The following is a 23,411-nucleotide window of genomic DNA, read 5'->3' as shown; positions in this document are numbered from 1 at the left end:
TCACACTTTAATATTTAAAGACACACAGCAAATTTCACACTTTAATGTTTAAAGACACACAGCAGATTTAATTGACAAAAGAGTAGTAGCCTTTATACCAGGCGGAGCTCTAGGAGTCCAATCAATGAGAAAGAGGAGGGATTCTCTGAGCAAGGGACATGGAGATCATGATGGGGGAAATGTACAGAGGCGGCCAGCCAAACTAGTGGAAACCCATGAACTGTGGACCAATAGCTATGGAGCCCCCATGGGACTGGACTAGGCCCTCTGAATACTTGAGACAGTTGTTTATTGTGAACTGTTTGGGGGGCCTGCAGGCAGGGGGATCGGATCGGGGATCCATCCCTGGTGCATAAGCAGGCTTTTTGGTATGTAAAATGAATTAGAAAATTTCTTAATAATAAAAATTTTTTAAAAAGAGTAGCCTCCAGCAAGTGGCCTCCAGTCCAAAGTCAAGTTTTATCCTCTTTTCTTTTTCTTTACTATTATTGAAAGGGAAGTAAAACACTGAGGGATCCTTGCCCACTGGGTAGACCAACTCTGTGACCTTATTGAATAAAAGCAATAAAGTTCAAGGGGAGAATTGAAAAAGAGTTTGGATTGGAAGTTGGGTAGTGAGTGAATGGACTTTTGTGTAGAAGCACATAATTTATTCTTCCCAAGTTTTGTGAGGTCAGTGAGGCTTTTTTTTTTTTAAAGGACAATTCTCTTAGATTGTCCCTTTGAGGAATTAAAAACATGGTGTCAGGTGCCATCCACCATTTACTGTCTACTCACCAATGAGTTCCCCACTTCCTGCTATCAGAAGCCCAGATTATTCAGGGAGTAGGCCACACTCCTTTGATATTACAGAACATGAAGTTCTAGTTCAGCTTTGGGGAATGAAGCCTGATAGCTAATATGATCATAAGAACTCCATTTTCCCTGCACCATGACAGATTTGTGAGAGTTCACACATGTCAAATTAGAGTAGGCATAAGAAGGGCTATCTTTTCTGAAAAACCTTCAAAAGAAAAAAGCAAAACAAACAAACACACTCTTGTTCTTACACCCCTTTCCTTGATTGGAATGTTAGGGTTAAAATATTATAATCATAAAAAAAAGATAAAAGAACATGCAAAACAACCACCTATGCCCAGGCTTCCTAGCTGCATACGAGACCTGCAACTGCCATCTCCTTGCAGACATTATGCCACACAGACTTCTGTAAGTCAGGATTAGTCACTGTCCTATCACAGGAATTTAAAAGTACTCCTAACTATTGTCAAAACAAACAGGTCATTTACATCCTGATCTATATGAAAGATCTGACTGTAAACTCCTTGGTGGCTAATACCAGTTAGTGTGATTGTGATAACTAACATCATATTTGTTCACTGTTATTTTTACCACGATAACCCCTCTGGCTGGTTTATTTTCCCAGGAATTTGGAACATAGGTGGAGGCCTCAGCCTAATGGAACCATGAGGGAATGCGAATCAGCACAGCTTATCATATCCTGAGCAGTTTATTATTGCCAGCATCAGAAACTCATGCTCTTTAGTGAGTAAATGCATTTACATAAACAGACGTCTAGATCTGGGACACATAATACCATTAGTGCCAGCAGAGTTAGAGCCAGAAGAAGGCACACAACATATGGCCCCAATTTGCAGACTGTTACTGAGAAAGGAAAGAAGACACCTACATGGAGAGATGCTATATTTTTGTCTGACACAGAGTAAGTTATTCAAAACATAGTCAAAAGCTTTCTATATGGCTCTGAAAACTTAATTAGAAGAGTTCTCATTTGTACATCCCTCAAACGAATTATCATTAACCTCATAGAAATAGTTTGTAACTTTCCAAATTGATTCAAAAGGATTGGTGCCCACTGCTTTACAATGGACTTCATACCATTCCAAAAACAGCAACACCTTTTGTTGAACTCTCAAATGGACCAGGCCTTGAACTAATCACTTGGATTAAGTGCATTTTAAAAATTAAAATATCTTATAAAGAAGGCACAATTTCTACTATTTTAAAGCAGAGAGAGAGAGGAGCTGAAAAAGCTACTCTTAACCCTGCTGTTAAAATGGTGGATGTAAGAGTTGAACCTGATCAACATGACCTCCCATGTGAAAGTCTTCACCACTACATTGCTTCCCTGGTTTCAGTGTGATAAAGACTTGTAGAAAATAATGGAGCAATAAGTGTTAAATGGGATAGGAATGAGAGGACAGGGTATAGGAGGGATAACACTAAAAACCTTTTTTAAAAAGCTAAATGGAAACCTACTATAGTAGAAGTTTCCTAAATTGTATACATATATATGGAAAGAGTTATCTTATAATGAGGAGGTAATTCCTCTTGCAGACATAGCAAATAAAGGCTCAATGATAGAAGAAGGCTATTGCTTCTGGAGTTGTTGGTCAGTGGGGTCCCCTAGACCCTAAAACATTACAGAGTATTATCATTACTCTTGGTCACCATCTGGAACTTTATGGTAAGACTCTATTGCTAAAGAAGCATAGAACATCAAGAAATCAAGCTGGTACTGACCTGGAAGCCTCATCCCTATGTTTCCACAATGATAGGACTATGAATACTATTAAAGAGAAAAGTAATCATCAGCCTTGTCCATCTGTGAGCCCTGCATGGTACAGTAATGACCACCCTGGCAAGACATGCCCGCAGATGCAGTAGTGCACAGGTATTATGGGAGTAACCAACTATTTTCTGATTGGATTTAAGGCCTACTTCATGATATGGAACTTAAGCTGGGACCAAGAACCCAAGGCCCATGTATGTCACAGGACAGAAGGAAGAACCTATTACTAATGTTCTACTAAATGGTTATCGTATTTAACAAATTCTCAAAAGACACATCCTTATACCCATAGATCATAGCATCTCTCAACCTTCATCAGAGAAGCTTCTTTTGTAGGAGATGGTGACCAGCACAGGAACTCACAATCTATAGAGAATAAGATATGGCAGACTTCTCAGCCCTAAATCATCTATATCCCATAATCATTTCCCAAGACTCAGAAATCATTTTAGAAGAGGGAGCACAGAAAGGACTTTAAGAACCAGAGGCACTGGAGAATTACAGATAAACAGTGTTTTCTGGATATAACAGAGCCATCACACATATGAACTGACAATAGCTCTGACTTCATGGACAAGAGCAAGCCAGACAAAATCCCAACATGTGTGGGGGAAGTGGGAACACAAAGTCTTACCCCTAACTGAGGAGCTATTGACAGAAAAACAAATGACTTCTAGGAGAGAGATAAGCAGCTTTATTCAGTAATTTGGCCCCTGAAGATATACCCATGCTCAGTATATGGAATTAAACCCAAGCACACACTGGCTGTACAAAGTAGACTACATGGGTTAAAAAAATAAAGAAGAGAACACACAAAATTTGGAAGGACTATTGGTGGGGTAGAGAAGGAATTGGAGGGGAAAAAGGTGGGCTTGATCAAAACACATCACATGCATGTATGAATTCTCAATCAACTTAAAAAAATGAACTTACAGCTCTGTTCATAGTGAAAGTTTCTTGCTTGGGTCCCATAGATATCAGTGAGAACTTTCTGGGGTGTAGGATATGCATTTCCATTAGGCATTGTGAGTATTTTCCTGGACATTACTCAACTACCTCCTAAGGAACACTTTACACTTGGCCAGCTACTGTTTAAAATCACAGGCTTGATCTTTAATTGGAAAAATATTTAATGTTAAGAAGACAATTTTTTTGCAAGAAAACAGAAAAACTGAATTAATAATTCCATGTTATTTGAATAAGTTGAAAACATTCTTAGTGACATTTGTATTTAAGCTTTGAAATCTCACTTTCTCAGGAGCCAGCAGATTTGCAATGAAAGATGACCAGAAAGACAGTATGCCCAATACAAGCAGATAGAAACACTGTCCATCTATGCTTAAGAAAATCTCCTGCTCTACAAACACACCTGTACAACTTTAATCAAAGTCTCCTGTTATTAAAACCCTGCACATTTTAGAAAACGAATATACAAGTGGAAAATTATAAGTTGTTCAACTAATAGACTCATAAATTGACTCTTTGCTCTTCTGTACAAAGCAGTTACAAGTCACTGCTTTTTTCAATTACTGAAGTGAGCCAACTGAATCATTTGTTAGCACCAGGTTCATTTCAAGTTAAGGTCCCCTCCACTGTAGATGTTCATGGCTACAATGGCATTGTCTGACTGAGAAAAATTCATGATCTTTCCCAGCAAAACAATCAACATTGTGCATCAAGCTTTCTGCTCTTTCCTACTTGATTTTTTGTTCTACATTTAACAGTCACATTGGATCTTTCATTTCCCTAATTATCCCCTAAGTCTTCAGTCACCATCTATGAACTTGAATTTTCATTGTAACAATCCATTACTTTTCAACATGTTTCTTCCTTCCACAGTTGCAAGGAAGCAATCGATCATCTTTCCCAGATTCTTAGCCCAAGCTAAAGTGACTCTTAACTCCTTTTCAATGCTAACTCTTTTACTTATAAGTCTTGGAACTCCTGTTCCATTCTCAGGAAACCTCTGTTAGTTACTTCCTGTTTACCAGGCATTCTGTTAGGCTCTGAGAATACAAACGTGAGGACAGGACTTGCCTTACAGCAGGTTCCAAGCCAGTATGGAGAAAGACTCTAGATGCAATGTATACTATGTCATAGATCTAGGTGTACAGAAGGGTCTAAGGGTAAGGAGCTGGGAGACAGAGCCTGCTATCTCTTGAAAATGCTGAGTTTAAAACACAAATGCAGGTTAATCAGGATGGAATAGGAAAAGTGAGAAAATGACAGGTATGAGAATACATGTCATGGCCAAACAACTGTAAGCATTCTTCCATTTATGATGAAGAGACCTCGGGCAGTAGTGAGACCTAGGGACTTGTGAGTTTAAATTTTAAGTCTAAAATGAGATACTGAATTGTTATCATTTACCAATAAACTAAGGGCTCCTTGTACCTCCACTGTAGATGTTAGATAGGTCATACTGGTCACATAATGATTAGACTACTAATGACAGTGCCTGGAAAGCCAGAAGACTAGATGATCCATGGAGGCTACTGGGTACCTAGTTTGTAAAATAGTGAAAACAAATGAGAGAGAGAGAGAGAGAGAGAGAGAGAGAGAGAGAGAGAAGGTAGACAATACTATTAAGTGGCAGTACTTCAAATTTTAATAATTTATAGGGTATTACTATGGAATGATCTTTGTACACTGTAAACATGTATTGCACTCATTAGTTAATAAAGAACTGACTGGCCTATAACTGGGCAGAAAGCGATTGAGTAGGAGAATCAGACCAGGAGGATGCTGAAATGAAAAAGGGCAGAGTTGCAGGAGTCACCAACCAGACACAGAGAGAGCAGGATGGGAAGTATGTACATGAGGTAAATGAGCCTTGGGACAGCACATGGATTAATAGATATGGGCTAATTTAAGTTACAAGAGCTAGCTAAAAACAGGCCTAAGCTATCAGCTGAGCATTTATAATTAAGTCTATGTGTGGTTATTTGGGAAGCAGCTGGGGGAACAGAAATGTTTGCCTATAGGATCTCAAGTATAAAAAAAATAAATAAATAGAAAAAAGGTTGAAATCTAGGTTTTTCACTCAGGCGGTTAAGGAATGGTTACACCATTCCTGATTAATGACTAATCAGAATCAATCTACAGGATACTGATAATTCTTGCCATGCAACAGGCCATGGGATATGATGCTCAAAGATGCTGGTGTAGGCATGGGTAGTGTGGGAAAGCCAGTAAAAGTCATAGTTGTAAGTAAGATTACTCAGGAAATACATGGTCATGTGCAAATGGGTTGGTCATGAATGGGAATCAGAGATGATATGAACACAACTGAGGAGAGGCTAGAAGAAGAAATACAGCAGGACCTCATCAAGGAGATGAAAGCAAAAGAGCGTCAGCAGCTGAAGGGAAGGACTGTAAGATGCTTCAGGGCAAGTCCAAGAAGGAACTAAAAAGCATCCTTTGGGATTTAAGCCAAAGGTTACCCTCTCTTATTTACCCTTTCTCAGCCTCTGACCCACATGTACTATGCCTTCCCATGATTAAATAAGTCACGCTCAAGAAATATATAAAAGCCAGACACACACTTTTAATTCCAGCACTTGGGAGGCAGAAACAGATGGATCTCTGTGAGTTCAAGGCCATCCAGGTCTACAGAGTGAACTCCAAGACAGCCAGCCAGGGCTACATAGTGAAACCCTGTCTCATAAAAGAGAGACAGAGATAGAGAGAGAGATAGAGAGAGAGAGACACAGAGAGAGAGAGAACAAAAGAGAAAGGAAGGAAGGAAAAAGAAATACCTAAAAACGCTATCTTTTGTGTCCTGTATCCCCTTCTTGCCTTAACCACCAGTCTTGACATTTGCATACTACTGCACTGAGATTTTCATCCTAAAATTAGCTGCTAACACTTTCCTTCTGCATTTTAGATGCAGACTCCATGACCCTTCTCATCATTATGTTATCTTATCTTGATATGAAATGTTAATATTAATGCTACCTTTTCAGATCCCACACTGGTTATCAGGAGATCTTTTTATAGTTTCTAAAAGGGTTCCTATTGCTTTTAAGCTCTTTAAATAAAATGACTCCCAACATTTGATATGCAGTTGTTTATTCTGTTAAATTCTGTAAAATTCTTCTCCCTGTGGAAACTCACAAGTCTCTAATGTGTAGAGGGAATTTTAAATGTAATGTTGAGAGTGATTTTCAACTAGGGAGCTATGTATCAAAGCCCCATTTTCTTAGTTACATTTCCTATTGCTGTAATAAAACACCATGACCAAAATTAATTTCGTCTTACAACGTGTAGTCCATCATCCAGGGAATGGAAGACAAGAACCTGGAAGCAGGAACTGATGCAGAAGCTATGGAGAAGTGGCTTGTTCAGCCTGTGTTCTTCTAGCACCCAAGGCCACCAGCCCAGAAATGACACTGTCCACAGTGAGCTAAGCCTTGCTGCATCAATCAGATCACCAAGAAAATGCACCACAGACTTGACTGTAGACCAGTCTGGTGGAGGCATTTTCTCAACTGGTATTCACTTTTCCCTAATGACTCTTCGCGATGTTAAGTTGACATAATATGCTATAATATACCCCCCAAATCGAACTTGTTACAGGTAGCTCTGGCTTCCTTTGTGTACCACTTCCTGACCCAGTTCTCATCCCCCTGCCCTGTCCCTGCCACCTTCTTATCCTTCTTTCATTTCCCGTGGTCCACAGATGTGCAAAACAATTTGAATATAGGGAATCTCTACATGATACAAAATTACAATGGTTTATTCTCCATTATAAAATAACACCAGACATCCCTTTTTATCCAGTTCTTGCAAAATGCCAGATGCTAGTCTAAGCACATTGTATCCTCTTATTACTCTGTTTATCATCCTATGAATTTAGAACAAATTGGTTTATATTTTCAAATTTGTCAAGATACATTATTCTGCATATCAGTTTGAGTTGTATAACCCATTTTTCTAGCCATAAAATATTCTAACCATTATATAATAAAGTTCATTTTTCCAGTAAAACTTTTATTACTAGGCACTTCACAAATATTGAAACATAACTATGACTATGATAATGATATCTGAAGGTGAAATTAAATCCTGAAATATCTTCTAATTTATGAGAAAAAATTAAAGCACACTACATAAAACTTTAGGGCTACTAATCCTTTTATTCTTTAAAAAAATGTTAATGCTCATATATATATTTGTTATGACTGACATAGGGATCATTTAGTACTTCACAACAAAATGTTGTCAGCTTGTAGAATTTTTTATGATGCCAACACTCATGCGTTAGTTCCTCTCTTGCTGGAACCCACATGCATTTACCTTTTATGTACTTTTGATGAAAAACAGAGTAAACTATACTTACTTCAAAAATCCAATTCTTGCAGAAACTTGCAGATCAGCAGAACAATTTTCATGGGCACAAAATCTTGCAAAGTTTATCTGGAAATAAAACATTATAACCTTTATTTTAATTTCTATATATTTAAAGAATAAGGCACCTGTGCTTGACAAAAATAAAAGTCACATATCAAATTATAACTTGTGCCTCCCCCAAGGTCCCATCTGAGAACTAGTCAGGAGATTCAAATACATAGTTTCAGGGCTAAAGAAACTCACTCCCCATAGTAGATTCCAGGCCTAAATTTGTTAAATCAAATGTTGTATTAAAGACACCATATAGATATTTGGAATATCAGCTGCAAAAGCACCCTTAATCTGCTTTCCCCCCACTTTCTCCTACTACATTCTGATCAAATTTATTACACAGAAGTACGTCTACATTATTTTAGCCCATCCACAGGGATGGTCAGCGAATTATATCAAAGGGTATAGCTATATATAGAAACGGAGTGGCATAGCTTTGTGAAAACATTGAGCAAAATTAAATTGTAGCCTGTCATGAAGTTTTTTAAATTTATTAATCTCTAATTATTTAAAAGGATCCATGAACAACACTCCAGGGTGTGCATCTACTCCTCAGGAAGACCTGAGGGATACACTATGTAAAAGCAAAGAAATGAAGTAATTGAAGACGATAGGAATAGGAGAAGAAGGAGGACAGATGCAAATAAAAAGGGCAATGTAGAAAGTCAAAGAAAGAACGATGCACACGCAGAGGGAAGTGAATATTCCCACAACATGACAGAGCATAGAGAGCCCACACCTGCAGAAGTGGAGGTGTAAATGTTCCCCCACATGATTAAGTTGGTATGATTTTCATTCTGTGGTTCCTAATTGGAGAGCATGTGGTTCTAAGGATAAAATGCAGTTAACAAATTGCTAACCTTTTCTCCTATGTGTCTAACAGTATTGGTATTTAAATTATTGAAGATATTGGAAAATAGTTGGTATTGAAAAGTGAAGTTCAATAGAAGAATTTTTAAAAATTCCAACTGACTCACATAACTATTTTCATGTAAGACTCTGAAAATTTGCTGTTAGGTTGTTATGTTCCTTTGATCAAGTATTCTAAATTAGGTTTTCTACCTGCCATCACTGCATGCTTTAATGAGTGCTTTTGACTGTGTTCTAATGCACCCTGTTAACTGTGTCTATGCTGTCAGACAGTTAAGGTCTTGACACTGGGACTTGCAAGAATAAATGTATTGTTAGGGAAACTGAAATACTTGAGCACACTTTAGAAAAAAAAATAGCAGTTCTCTGGCCAGAATGCAGGATTTGTCTTAAAATGCAGCTGTTATTGAGATGTGCCTGAAAAATATAATGCAATTTTAAAAGAGAAATTGTGTCACATAATAAATGTGTTTATAAGTGACAAAATTACAGCAGTTGAGTTGAATAATGTAGAGTGGATCCATGGGCTGGGAGAGAGACAGAACCAAAGAAAGTGAGAAATAAATGAGAACGGAAGATCAGTGAGTGCTTGGAATGACATTGGATAACTAACTCATGATACAACCAATGTCCAACATGGCTTCTCTTGAGTAATTCATTTCTTCAAGGAGAGAAAAACTTACATGTTTACATAAATATTTATACTTGTGAAGGTACTCTTGTGACTAAATGCAAGTTCAAACATATTCAGTTGAATATCCCAAAGGGACTGTTAAGCACACACACAGACACACACACACACACACACACACACACACACACACACACACACACACAGAGAGAGAGAGAGAGACAGAGAGACAGAGAGACAGAGAGAGACAGAGACAGAGAGAGACAAAGACAGAGACAGAGTGACCAAGAGAGACATATTTTAAATCTATTTTCATTCACAATTAACAATCCACAACAGTTTCTAAACAATTCAGGTACATTTCAATTAATTTCGTCCTATTTCAAAAATTCTTCAGTTATGTTCCATGATGATTTAAATCCCAGAAAAGCTTCATACCGTTTTTCTAATCACGTCTTTTTCTTTCTTCTGCTGGAGGATTGGCTGAAGTGGTGGGAATTCTTCTGTGTTTCGTTTGGTGAGCACACGATGCCCAAGGTGATAAGTGGCCTCAACCTGGACAGGAGTGAGGATGTCTCGCACATCTTTCTAAGAGAATTGAAAATCATATGTACAAATAAAAACATCAAACATTAATAAAGTAGACACAGAAAACTTCTTCCTTCTAAAAGGCCAGATGAAACACAAGGACACAAATGCAAAACCCATGTTTTAGCAGAATTGCTTAAAAAAAACTTGGACTGTGTGTTCTTGCATGACAGAAATAACTCCATTGCTTGAGACAACACAATGAGAACAGAATGGGAAACTATTACTATCTGATAATATTTGCAAAAATCTGCATTTCAGCACGTTTCCTTCCATGATACTCTACAATTCTTGTAGCTTGGTATTGTAATATAAACATTTTTCATTTACATACTCAGTAAGTAATTTCAAAGTTCTCCTCAACACTTTTATTCCATTTAATGTTATCCTATATGCTTATTGTGATGATATTTTGTTGTACCCTAATAAAATTTTCCTGAAGATCAGAAGACAGAACAAGCCACTAGATTAAACATAGAGGCCGGGCATTGGTGACACACACCTTTGATCCTAGCACTGATGAGGCAGATCCGTCTGGGTCTCTGTGAGTTCAAAGCCACCCTGGACTACATGAGATTGATCAGTCTAGGAGAGAAACAGAGCCAGACAGTGGTGGCACACACTTTTAATCCCAGTAATTGGGAAGCATACACACTTCTAATCTCAGCATTAGGAAGAAAGTGATTTGGCTGGGTAGAGAAAGGTGTATAAGGCATAAGAAGACAGGAACTAGCCCTTTGGACTGGAAGCCTTTTCGGCAGAAGACCTTTTTGGGTGAGGAAAGCTTTTCAGCTGAGGAATCAGAGGCTTTCAAACAGAGGATTTGTGGAGTTGGCAATGTGAGACGTGGCAGTGGCTTGTTCCTTTGTCTCTCTGATCTTCTGGCATATTTTCTTACGATACAACAAAATATCACCACAGCTTATAAAGAAATAATGTTTCTCAATAAGATTTCTTTAAATCTCTTAGAAGACTTTTTATTTGATTTTATTCATTCAACTTCATATTTATTGTGAAATATTCTTTCTTGCTACTTATAATGACCTTTTCCCCTTATATTATCTAACATCATGACTGGTAATATAGAAAAAAAAAGTCAGCTTTGTACTTCTAAGTTTACTGAATTTTATTGTGATGGTTTTATTGTTTGCTGTGCTATTATGATTCACAAAAAAGAGTTCATAGATTTATCAATCACACAGCAGTGGTAACCATTAAGAAATGTATTCAGCTTTGTAAAGAGTTCTTTTATATGTAGTGTCTTCCTGATTTCTAAGAAATTCATTCTGCTTTGTAAAGAGTTCTTTATATGTTGTGTCTTCCTGATTTCTACATAGCACTTCTTGTGTCGATTCTTTTTTGCTACATGATCAAAATCACACTTTTGAATGATTAGGTTAACATTTGTTTTACTGTGTCTCCAATGACTTAACTCATATGTTTGTTTCAATACATTTCCATTTCTTATATTTTAATCTTTATTTCTACAGGCATACATCAGTTTTATCTCTTTTAGGAATATTTCTCATGAACTTAGAATGTTTTATTGTATTTTCATTTGATTATTTACTAATATCTCCATTAAAATTATGCATCTTATATCAGAATTATTACCTGATATAGGTACAAGTTGAAATAATCTAATCATTTGGTAATAACCTGAAAGCACTCAGAATTCAATGAAATCTGCACCACAATAGAGTCAAAAGTTGTTTTGGAATTGAAAACACATGCTTGGGAGTGAGGTAAGATACAAAGCATTGTGTCAATTGCTCAAGACTCACTAGACAAAATTGGAAGATCTGAAGCATGGGAACAGGCAGATGTCTCTTTCTCCTTGCCCTAGAGACTGATGTTATTTTACTAACAAAGCAATACATGACCATTTATAACAGAAGTCAACTGAGCATTGCACAACATAAGATGTGTAAAAGGCCAACATACACAATCATGTGAAGCACAATAAAAGATAAAATTAAAAATGATCTCACAATTTGAGAGAGCTTATTTTGATCAACAAATACAGTCCACAAACACCAGGACAATGTAGAAAATCCATATAGTCTTTATTTTTCTTGGCATAGAACTGTTACTATATCTAGAAAATAATTTGAAGAACCAAGCATAGACTTTGGTGTCTGACATATGAACCATTTAAACATCAAGCTCAGATTGACTCAAACTTCCTATGTCCTTTTCAATTTATAAGTTCCATTTTAATGAATTCATTCAGCAAATTCATTCTAGGCTATTCAAGAAACTCAATTATTTCCACCAAAGACAGACAGATTTTTTTCACCCTGCTACATCTTCAAATGGCTCCAAGGTAGACAAATTGGGTACAGGGATTTATGAAGAAAGTACAAACACACAGACACACATACTGAAAAACTGGGGTCAGGTAGGCTGTGCACTCTGATAGAGTGGTGCCAACTATACAATAACCGGGCACCTCCAAGCATTTATTATGTACAGCACAGAGGTTAGCTTGTCTCAGTAAGAGTTCCCTATAAGCCAGAAGTTTCAGGCTGTGAATATCTGTAAAGAAGAAGTTGTTGTTGCTAGTTTTTGCACACACCAGTCAATTGTTCATAAATACTCATACATGCACACACTGTCAACATCCACACCTTGATCAGAGGAAGGTTTTGTCAGTTCCAAGCCTGACCCACATGAAGCAGGCTTTGCCATTACCATGGGCCTTTTTACACATTCCTTCATGGCTTCCTTGTCTCCCCACATTAACCTATACTAAAATCTTGTATTTGATTTCCTGAAAGCAGACTAACAATTCTCCTGCTGAGTAACATCAGTGGTCCAGGTTTTATTTATCTATGGTTATTTCACTATTGGAACATGGCTTAAAGATCACTTCCTAGAAGCAAATTAATAGGTAGGATAAAACCTATATTTTAAGATTACTGCTGTATTATCCACATGATAAAAATCAAATAAGTTTATAAAGGTGGTATATACTACATAAAAGATTGCACTTATTCAATGTCCTTTTCACAATTATAAATAGAAAGGATACAACTGTTTCATCTTTTATTCACATTATGGATACTCAAACACTATGCTTAAAAATGTCTGGTCTAAAGGCAAATCTTGAGTCTGTTAGGTAAAACTGAGAGGTAGAACTCCTATTTGTATAAGCAGAAAAGGTATCCAAAACATTGGCCAAAGATTTCATGATAAAGCTTCAATTTAAAAAAAAGTCTTAACTGACAGAAAATCATGAGATCCTCAAGCCGTCTAAAACAGAACTTAGACATAAGATGTGATAGCTGAATCTTGGTAGCTGTATCTCCTGACATTAGAATGCCTCGTAGTTAAATGTCTTTGATGATGGACATAAGTTATTACCACCATATGAAAATTAGGGATCTAGGGCATTTTCCTACATGTGTGCAGTAATGAAGAGTCTTTATCTCAAAAAGACCTCGGCTTCATTATGATGTCATTTATGTCATCGTTTGGATCTCTAATATGGGCTTTTAGAGGACAATGGGGAAAAGATATTCTAAAGAGTATCTGGCCCACCATGATTTGTGATGGGAAGAGTCATTCACTTTACCCTTGAGTATGCCACTGATCCCTTAGATATTTATAAAAGCCTCTTAAAAATTCACAGTGTAGAACCCACTGGGATGTTAGCCCTCCTTTGGGGGGAGCTTTCTCCAGTGTCTCTTGGAGTAAAAAATTTTGCTTTACTTTGTTAAATAAACTTCTACTTAAAGTATCTCTGCTCTCAACGGAATCATTTACTTCAAGAAGACAACAACCTATAGACCCTGTAACAGGTCCTTTATAACCTTGGCCAGGTTATGTATTTACTTTGTTTATGATTATTATAATATCTGAAAATGGCAATGGCAATGATGGTGGTGATATCTAAATACTGCTGGGATGGTTATATGGCATAATGTACACAAAATACCTAGATATTATAATGTTACATATATATTACTTCAAATGTAGCTATATAAATCAGCCAACCAAATACTGAAATTCAGCTTAATAAATGCTGAGAAACATTTGGAGGCATAAGAAACTGGGACTGTTGTCACTCAAAGAACATTAAATAGAAAACGGCATTGTATCAACTATTGGATTTATAGTAATCAATGGCACCTGAAAGAGCTGGAGCCTGAACTAAGTGTTGGGATACCTGATTACTTTTTTATTCTTTGACTCCAGATGTTCTTTATTAAATTACTTGGTAGATGATCACCTCAACAGGAGACCTTGACCATATCGGAATGCTGCAAATCAAAACCCAAATCCCAAGTTATCGACTTGTGAAAATGGAACAGCTTGAAGCCCTGAGTATTACAATAGCGAACTTGATTAAATTATTCCCCGGGCATAGGAACTAGACAGCCACTGAATGTCCCTCCACATGTCCACTGTTTTAATTCTTCTCAACAAGCTTGCTTTGACCAAATCACATGTTATCTAATTCATACTAATTTTCCATGAGGTCTTCTCTACATCTGGTGTACATTACTTTCATTATCCCAATTAGCTATTAATTATGCTTTCTCATAATATATGAAATGTTCATGTGCTTTTGTAATAAAATCACACTTATTTAACTTTATCAGCCCCATGTAAAGACAGAGCTAAATAAAATATTAAAAATGTCTTAGAGTGACAGAGAAGTATTTGGGAGGGTAAGTATTCAGGAAATTTGCTTACAAGTTTATATTTGAACTGATATGTGCTATTATATTAAAAATAATGAAAATTCAATGCCACATTTTTATGTGAATTTTCATAAAATAGTACCCACGAGAATACAAATTAGCTCATGCCTAAAATTAGCCAAATTTCATATTTTTTCTCTTTCATAGAACTCTGTATATCTGACCTACTTGAGAACTAAACTCTATGTCCATATCCTCTTATTACACTTAGCTACAAGAGGAATTTTTTCAATAGAGCTGGTCAAAATATTAAGGTAAATATTATGTCAAGGCATAAACATTTGAAGATACTTACTCATGGGTCCATTGTGCACATGAAGAGTCAAAAGATTAGAAGTTAAGTTAGTACCTCTAACACAGTCTGTCAATCATGAATCCACATAGATGTGCGGGCATAATTATTCTAACACATTCATGCATGAGTTCAGGGGAAGGAGGGCCATGTTATTAACACTGGAGAGGCCTATGGAGATGCTTTTGTAAAAAATGCCTTTATTGAGATACAGGTCACATGCAATGCAAATAATCCCACTAATGTGTAAAAATCTATTACTTTCAGTATATTCAGACCTATACAACCACTGCAACACACACACACACACACACACACACACACACACACACACACACACACATACACACACGCATTTTCATTAGGTTCCAAAGAAACTGCTACCTTTTCTCAACCATCTCTCTATGGTTTTGTTTCTTTCATCCCTTAGCTACCACACAAGTCTGTTTTAGAATGAAGTATGAATTAGAAAGAAATAAAGAGTAATGTTGGGGGATATTATTTTAAGGTGTGTTACACATGGTGTTTATGTTGCATTTGTTTAACTCTGTGAACCTATGTAACTCTGTCTGTCTAAAACATCTGATGCTCTAATAAAGAGCTGAACAGCCAATAGCAAGGCAAGAGAGAGAAATAGGCAGGGCTGGCAGGCAGAGAGGATAAATAGAAGGAGAAATCTGGGAGGAGGAGAGGAGGAGGAAGAAAACAGATGGAGGAGTGCACAGAAGTACTCCAGGGACCAGTCACCCAGCTACACAGCAAGCCACAGAGTGAGAGTAAAAGTAAGTTTACAGAGGTAAGAGAACGGGAAAAGCCCAGAGGCAAAAGGTAGACAGGATAATTTAATGTTAAGGAAAGCTGGCAAGAAACAAGACAAAATAAGGCCAGGCATTTATAATTAGGAATAAGCCTCTGTGTCTGATTTATTTATGAGCTGGGTGGCAGGCCCCCCAAAAAGAGTAAAAAACAACAACAACAACAACCAACAAGTATGTACTGAACTGTCAGATACAGCATTTGGAGAAAAGACATCCATCCCAAGAGTCCACTTTTCCCTTAAAGAATTCTCTTAGCTTGGCTTGTCTGAGAGTCTTCTTTTCAGCTTGGCTCCTCTAAAAGTGAATCTTAGCACTCTCTATTGTTTATTCTGAGGAGGAAGTGACCTAGTGAATCTGGTCAGTTTCAGGGACTTCCTGAGGCTATTTTGAGGTTGTTTGACTTCTGTCTTAAGGAACTTTGCTGCAGGATTGAATGTTTCAGCCTCAGAGGAAACCTTTACACATCACCTGGTCACAAGCTTTAGCCTTTTATGTTTGAATCATTTTTTTCCCACATCTTCCACAAAATATCTGAAAACAGTGTAAATCACTGTTTCAGAGATTTCAGTCCACTATCACTTGACTCTTTTGCTCCTGGGCCCCATGTGATGAGGCAAAACATCATGGTGGAAAGCATGTGTTGAAGCAAACTAGCTCAGTTCATCCTTGAGCCAGGAAAAAAAGCAGAAACCTATTGATTGCTTAGAAGGGGCTTAGGCCTATCTAGAAAGGACATTCTTGTTGTGGACTATTATTTTAACTACACAAAGATGTTTATACTGCTTTTGTTTAATGATGTAAAGATGTGTTACATTTGTTTATGCTGCATTTATTTAATTATGTAAATATTTATTATATTTGTTTATGCTGCATTTGTTTAACTATGGGAAGATATGTTACTGTTTTACCTTGCCTGCCTAAGGCAGCTGATTTGTCTAATAAAAAGCTGAATGGCCAGTAGCTAGCATTAGAGGGATAGACAGGGCTGGCAGACAGAGAGAATGAGTAGGAGAAGAAATCTAGGCTCTAGGAGAGAGAAAGTGGAGGGAGGAGAATGAGGAAGAAAGAGAGGCAGACACTCAGGGCCAGCCAGCCAGGTCAGCTCGCCAGACATAGAGTAGGACATACAGAATGAAAGAAAGGTAAACCTTAAGGCAAAACATAGATAAAGAGAAACAGGTTAATTTAAGTTATAAGAGATAGTGGGACAAGCATAAGATGATGCCAAGCATTCATAACTAATAATAAATCTCCATGCTATGATTTGGGAGCTGGTTGGTGACCTCCAAGAAAGCCTGCTATATACTCTCCAACCTGTTAAGCTGCCTATGGGCTGCATGGTATGTCCAGGTTTCCTTGCTTTTGTGAACTGTAACTCATGTTAGGTTGGGCTTTGGATATTCAACTGTCTTTGAGTCATTTCTGCTCCTGTAAGTAACCCCTTACCATATTCCTGTGAGTAATCCCCATAAAACTTATTGATTCACCAAAAAAGAATTACTTTAAAGTGCACAGAGAATACAACATCTAGAAACTTGTTAAACATTTATTCATTTTTGTGCCCTTTGTAATAAGACTACAAAAACAGAATTATTTGAAAGAGAATATCCTCCTTCAACATCCCTACAATCTATGAAGGAATTAACCTGAGTTGCAACATTCAGTTTGCAACTAGAATGCCACAGTATCACTACAGTTATACAGTTTGCTGGCACTCAGCCTCAGAGCAGAAATGTATTGATGTATGGACCAGATGATAGTCTTCTGTGCTTAAAACCTAACTTCTTTGCAAATAACAATTCATTAAGCTATGTTGCTCAAAATGGTAACCAATTGTGACAGATAATAACACAAGCAAAACACTGATCATTCTTGAAACTGATTATGGTAAGACAATGATCTTTACAAGGTATGTAAAGGACTTACATGACAAAATAAACTCTCTTCATTTAAAAACTAAAGTTTCAGAAATATCAGAGCTTAAGGCATTATGGTTTAGATCTGATAAATCCCTCAAAGGCCCATTTGTTGGGTTTGGTTTCTAGTACAACAAGTATAGAGGTGGTATGTCTGGATGAGATTAGGTCAAATGGACTCTGAGCTCATCACCAGGCTAATTCTTTTACAGTTCCCTATTTTGATCAGCTACTGGAAAACAGTGGAAACTGAGCAGGAGGGCGTAATTCAAAGGGGTGGGTCCTGGGCCTCACTTCTTTCCAGGCTCTTCCTCCTAGTCTTTTTTCCTGGTTGGCAGAGGCTCTGTCTCATAGGTCCTCATGAAGTGAACAATTTACATCCTCTTCCACCAATATGCTCTCTTCCATCCTAGGCTCACAAACAATAGAGCTGGACAACCATGTAATGAAACCAGAAGGCAAAACAAGCTTTTCTTCCTATAATTTGATCCACCTCAGGTGTTTTGTACCAGCAACAGAAAGCTAACACAATCTACTACATAGGTAGGCAGGTGGGTTTCATGATTTAAATAGAACATATTACTACTAAGACACTGAATTACTGAGTCTCAGGGTATTGATGATGACGTATTCCTCTTGTCTCTTTCCAAGCATGGGTTATTATACACCAGTGGTTAACAAATATTAATTTGGGAAGATAAATGTGTTTCCATCTCAGCAAGTTAACAACTGAACAACAGAATGTTCCAAGCAAAAGTTATTTCTTTTGTCTTGATAGAATGAAATATCTAGTTGCTTGGACTAACACTCTGTAGTCATCTTGATGAATCTCCTTTTCAGGCATCTGATTAGTATCTGTTAGTAAGCAGCATAGACTCTATCTTCAAACACCTCTCGAACCATCTGTTACCACTGCCGTTGATGGAAACATCACTTGACCTTAGTGAGATCAGGAGTGTTTTCTGTGTCAATGCTTGTTACCTATTATCCACCAATACCCTCCTCACAGCAGCTAGAGTGCTTTTCACACTGAACTCATATACACCCAGCTCAAACTTCTATACTAGATCTCCATCTCACTCAGAGAAAAACCCACAGATCCTGACACGTCTGTCTTGAAAGTGTTCCCCTCCTCCTACTGCTCATTTCTTAGTCAATCTCAACTCTCCATTGTCCCTTAAAATAACCTGCCACCTTCTTGTCCTGATGCATTTTGCTTAGCTCCTAAAACCTTCTGCTCCTGTATCTGAGATACTCAAAATATGGTTCCTGAGCCAGCAGCACTAATACCAGCCAGGAACTTAGCAGAATGGCAAATAATCTTCGTGTCTTCTGCAGGCCCACGCAGTCAATGACTCTAGCCACAGTCTAGCATGTAGTATTTGAAAAGTCCTATAGGTGTTACTGTTACACACTGAAGTTGGGAGCCACTGCCTTGCATTGTTTGCATGGGCAATATCCTCACTCTTTCAAAGTCTTTACTTAGATGTCACCTCCTAAATGAGCCCTACTACTCTTATTTATATCACACCCTATTTATTTCCCAAATCCCTACCTTCTTTATACACTTTTGCCTTATCTGTATAATCTTCTAGAATACTGAAGGTTTCTTTTTCAGTGTGTTTTTACCTCTTCACACTGTCCTAGAAACTATGTGAAGGTAGTCTTGCTAATTTTCATTCACTGATAATGTGTGTCTCAATATGACACAATGTATTTAATAACCACCTAGAGAACATAGTGAATGAATAAACTGAGTTTAATTGGTATCTCCCAGCTGGAAGTCCTCTGAATCCTGAGTATCCTAGGCCTGAGTACACTAATCTAAAGATTTATTTTTATTTTTATTTATGTGTATATGTCTGTATAACACGTATTTGACTCATATTGTGTGTATATGTATGCAGATGCATGTGTGTGCATGAGTGCATGTATGTGTGTGTGTTTGTGTGTGTGTGTGTGTGTGTGTGTGTGTGTGTGTGAGAGAGAGAGAGAGAGAGAGAGAGAGAGAGAGAGAGAGAGAGAGAGGGGGAGAGATGGAGAGATGTGTGTGGGAGTCACGGGAGGCCAGAAAATGTCAGATCCCCTGGAACTAGAGTTACAGGTGGTTGTGAGCTAACTGGCAATTATGCTGGAGACTAAACTCATGTTCTTTGAGTGATCAACAAGCTGAGCCACATCCCCAGCCCCCTAAAAACAATATCAAGAAATACCATCACATTTCATTTTGAGGGGCTCTAAGTCAAATGTGTACATCTCTGATATTAGACATATTTACAGAACAGAAGAACCAGCCAGATTACTGCCCATCTTTATCTCTATTTTATTGGGAAGAGAGAGGGGAGAGGGATTTGGGGTTGCTGTCCTGTTCTTTCAACCGTGTAGCATAAGAAGCTAATGTTTCCAATGGGTGTGGGCAAGCACACAGGCAAGAGTGGGAAGCTGCCACTCTTGACACTTGTGCCTCTTCCACAGCAGTAGCTACAGTTCCTTGGCAGAACTCAGAGCTGTGGCTGCTGCTTTGGTGATTCCTACATCTTCTCTGGGTTTGCTGTAAATGGAGGTGGAATTCACCCATGGCATTTGTATTTATGAATTTGAGTTAAAAACAAAAACAAAAACAAAAACAAAAACAAACTCCTACACTTAAAAAATTCAAAGTAACTTAGGAAAGGGGAAAAGGCAAACAATGACTTCTTAAAGCCCTGCATCGTAACATCCCATCCCGTCACTAGATAATGTAGTTGAATGCTCACTATAATATAGTGATGGGAATGTCGTTCTGCATGCTGTGAATGTGTGTTGCTCTGATTTGGTTGATAAATAAAACACTGATTCACCAGTAGCCAGGCAGGAAGTATAGTACAGGCAGGTTAAACAGAGATGAGAATTCTGGGAACAGAGGAAGCAAGATGGGAAGGCAGAACTGAGAGAAGATACCAAGCCACGTGGCTAAACAAAAATAAGAATTATGGGTTAATTCAAGTGTAAAAGCTAGTCAATAGTTAGCCTGAGCTAAAGGCCAAGCAGTTTTAATTAATATAAGCCTCTGTGTGTTTATTTGGGTCCAAGCAGTCAAGTGTAAGAACTAGTCAACAGTTAGCCTGAGCTAAAGGCTGAGCAGTTATAATTAATATAAGCCTCTGTGTGTTTAGTTGGGTCCATGCGGCCACAGAACTGTGGGAGCTGGGCAGGACTAGGAAAACTTCAGCTACAAATGGCACCCAATGGCATAAGTTTCCACCTAAAACCTGCAATACTTAATAAGCAATTCTAAATGGAGCCAAAAACAGGTTCCTGCTTCATGTGTCATGTGGGTGGCAAGATGCTGCAACATGCAGGCTTGAACTACAGTATGGTGGGTTTGTAGTGTGTGGGCATGACCTACAGCATGGCCGTGGATTTCTGCCATAGTACACAGAGGTAACTCCAAGCTGTACAGTGTGGTGTCTTGTGGATTTAGCCTTTGCTAGTATAGACATACACACACACACACACACACACACACACACACACACACACACACACACATGTTGGGAAGCTGAGTTGGGCAGAGCCAGCAGCCAAGGCTTCTGCTTCAGTACTAGCCACTGCAGTTTAAAGCAATAGTTACACAATAAGACAGATTCAGATGAAATAGTTTACAATATATGTAAAAATGTATGTAGGCTTAAAAGAGAGAAAAAAGAAATATATGGAGTTATATAAAAAATTGTTTTAAAAAATAAAGTCTTTAAAGAGACAGTAAAGGTAATAGAAAAAATAAGCCATGTAAAGATGTATATTACACAGAGAGTCTGGATTATATTGTCTTTGGGATTTTTAACTGCAGAAAGACATTTTACTGTGAAGGCTGCACAGTTAAACCAATATGTATATTTTAAAGGTTCCTTAACTTCAAATTTTGGATCTAAAGATTTGTTGCTTTGAAAAGGAGGTCTGCTTTTGTTTCCACAGAAGGCAAGAGGGTATGGATTGTTCCAGATTAAGATATATTAGGTTTGACCAGCCAAAACCCCCTAAACGGTCCCTGATGACACTATGGCCCAGATGATCCAACATCCAGAATGGTTTCAAAGCAACTGACTCAGACAATACAGCCTCAGGGACTGCCCCATAATCCTAAAATTTTCTTTGTGTCACCATAAGAATATGGCACCCTCATCCAGCAGGAAGTAGTATGAGAAGCTATGCCCAAATTCCCAAATATACCAAGCTGGCTGTGGAGATGGAATTGGCTCACTCCTTCTCTAAACCCAAGTATGCTGCAAAAAGAAAAGTTTGAGAGATTCTTCTGTCCCATATCAGAAGAGCCCCCTGGTGTGGGACAGAGGAAAACCAATACTTTAATTTAATACAGGTTGATTATAAATACAATCTCTTTCTAAAGAAGAAAAGGGGATAGTATAGATATGATAGGATGAAAGGGTAGAATAATGAACCTACTTTTAAAGAGCAACAACTTGTTTTAAAATGTTTTATATTGTTATGGATTTTAGTTTATTGATACAAGTTTAAACTTAATTTTTTATACTGTATATATGCATATATATGTATATGTATATATGTATATATATACATATATAGTTCTATTCTCATTTGAGGTATTATGTTTATGTAGCTCATTTAGATTGTAATGGATAGTTAACAAATACAGATTAATAATTAGTCTTCTATGATGGTCAAACTTATAGTCATGTTAAGTTTTCTAGGTATACATAGATACAATTCAATTAGATAGGTAATCTTCAAACACTTCAAAGACCTACAAAATATGGTGTTGAAAATGTTTTAAAAATATGGACTTTCTGGACTGTGAGATATGTCTGCTCCTGGCAGGACCAATTTACTTCAGAGAGAAAGATGGGCATTGAAGACACTCTGTATGGAGTTTATCTTCTTCTTGGCAAAAATAGCCATTTGGATAAGAAACTTTTCTTGCCTGGACTTCTTAACAAAATGATATATCTACTGGATATGCAGGACCCATAGGAAGGTGACCACTGAACTTTGCTTGGCAAAATGGTCCTTCAGGTTCCTGCTTTGCAGAGGAAACTGCCAGACATTCTACAGGACACAGAGAGAAGTGACTGAGAGACTCTAGACCTGTGAGTTGAAGACAGATGTCCCAACTTTACAAATGAACTTTGGATGACTGTCCAGGCAGCCAGCTGTCTCTGTCATTCTAGACTTTTGAAAGTTGCTTATAACATACTTCCTGTTTACTTAGGTAATATTATATCCTTCGGAGATCTTTGATGTAGTTGAAGACTAGATAGTTATAATTTTCCTTGGTTATGATAATAGATAAGATAGATATAAAGCCTCAGACTCACAAATATAGGATAGATAGCATATTTTCTTTAATTTTGCCAAATATAAACTAGACAGTGTAACTGTAATTCTTGCTTGATAACTGTTTTGTTAAATACAATTTTACTATGTTGAAGTTACAACCTTCCTTTTAAATAGAAAGAAAAAGGGATGTGCTGTGAATATTGTTCTGTATGCTATGAATGTGTGTTACTCTGATTTAGTTGATAAATAAAACACTGATAGGCCAGTAGCCAGGCAGGAAGCACAGTATAGGTGGG

At 37.5% G+C, this 23,411-nt stretch overlaps 1 protein-coding gene across 1 annotated transcript in view; it reads right to left on the bottom strand.

Annotated features, from left to right (window-relative positions):
- The window catches only part of Itga4 (integrin subunit alpha 4), an 80,626-nt gene that overhangs the window by 18,248 nt on the left and 38,967 nt on the right, over window positions 1-23,411 (bottom strand). Inside the window, exons 16-17 of the mRNA XM_036185056.1 lie at window positions 9,933-10,082; window positions 7,932-8,008 (exon numbers count right to left, since the gene is read on the bottom strand). Coding sequence (XP_036040949.1) covers window positions 7,932-8,008; window positions 9,933-10,082 — 227 coding nt within the window. The remainder of the gene's footprint in view (window positions 1-7,931; window positions 8,009-9,932; window positions 10,083-23,411) is intronic.

Source organism: Onychomys torridus, chromosome 4 (assembly GCF_903995425.1).
Source record: "Onychomys torridus chromosome 4, mOncTor1.1, whole genome shotgun sequence".
NCBI classification, from domain to species: domain Eukaryota; kingdom Metazoa; phylum Chordata; class Mammalia; order Rodentia; family Cricetidae; genus Onychomys; species Onychomys torridus.
The sequence above is the reverse complement of the archived record's forward strand: the minus strand, read 5'-3'. Positions and strand labels throughout refer to the sequence as shown.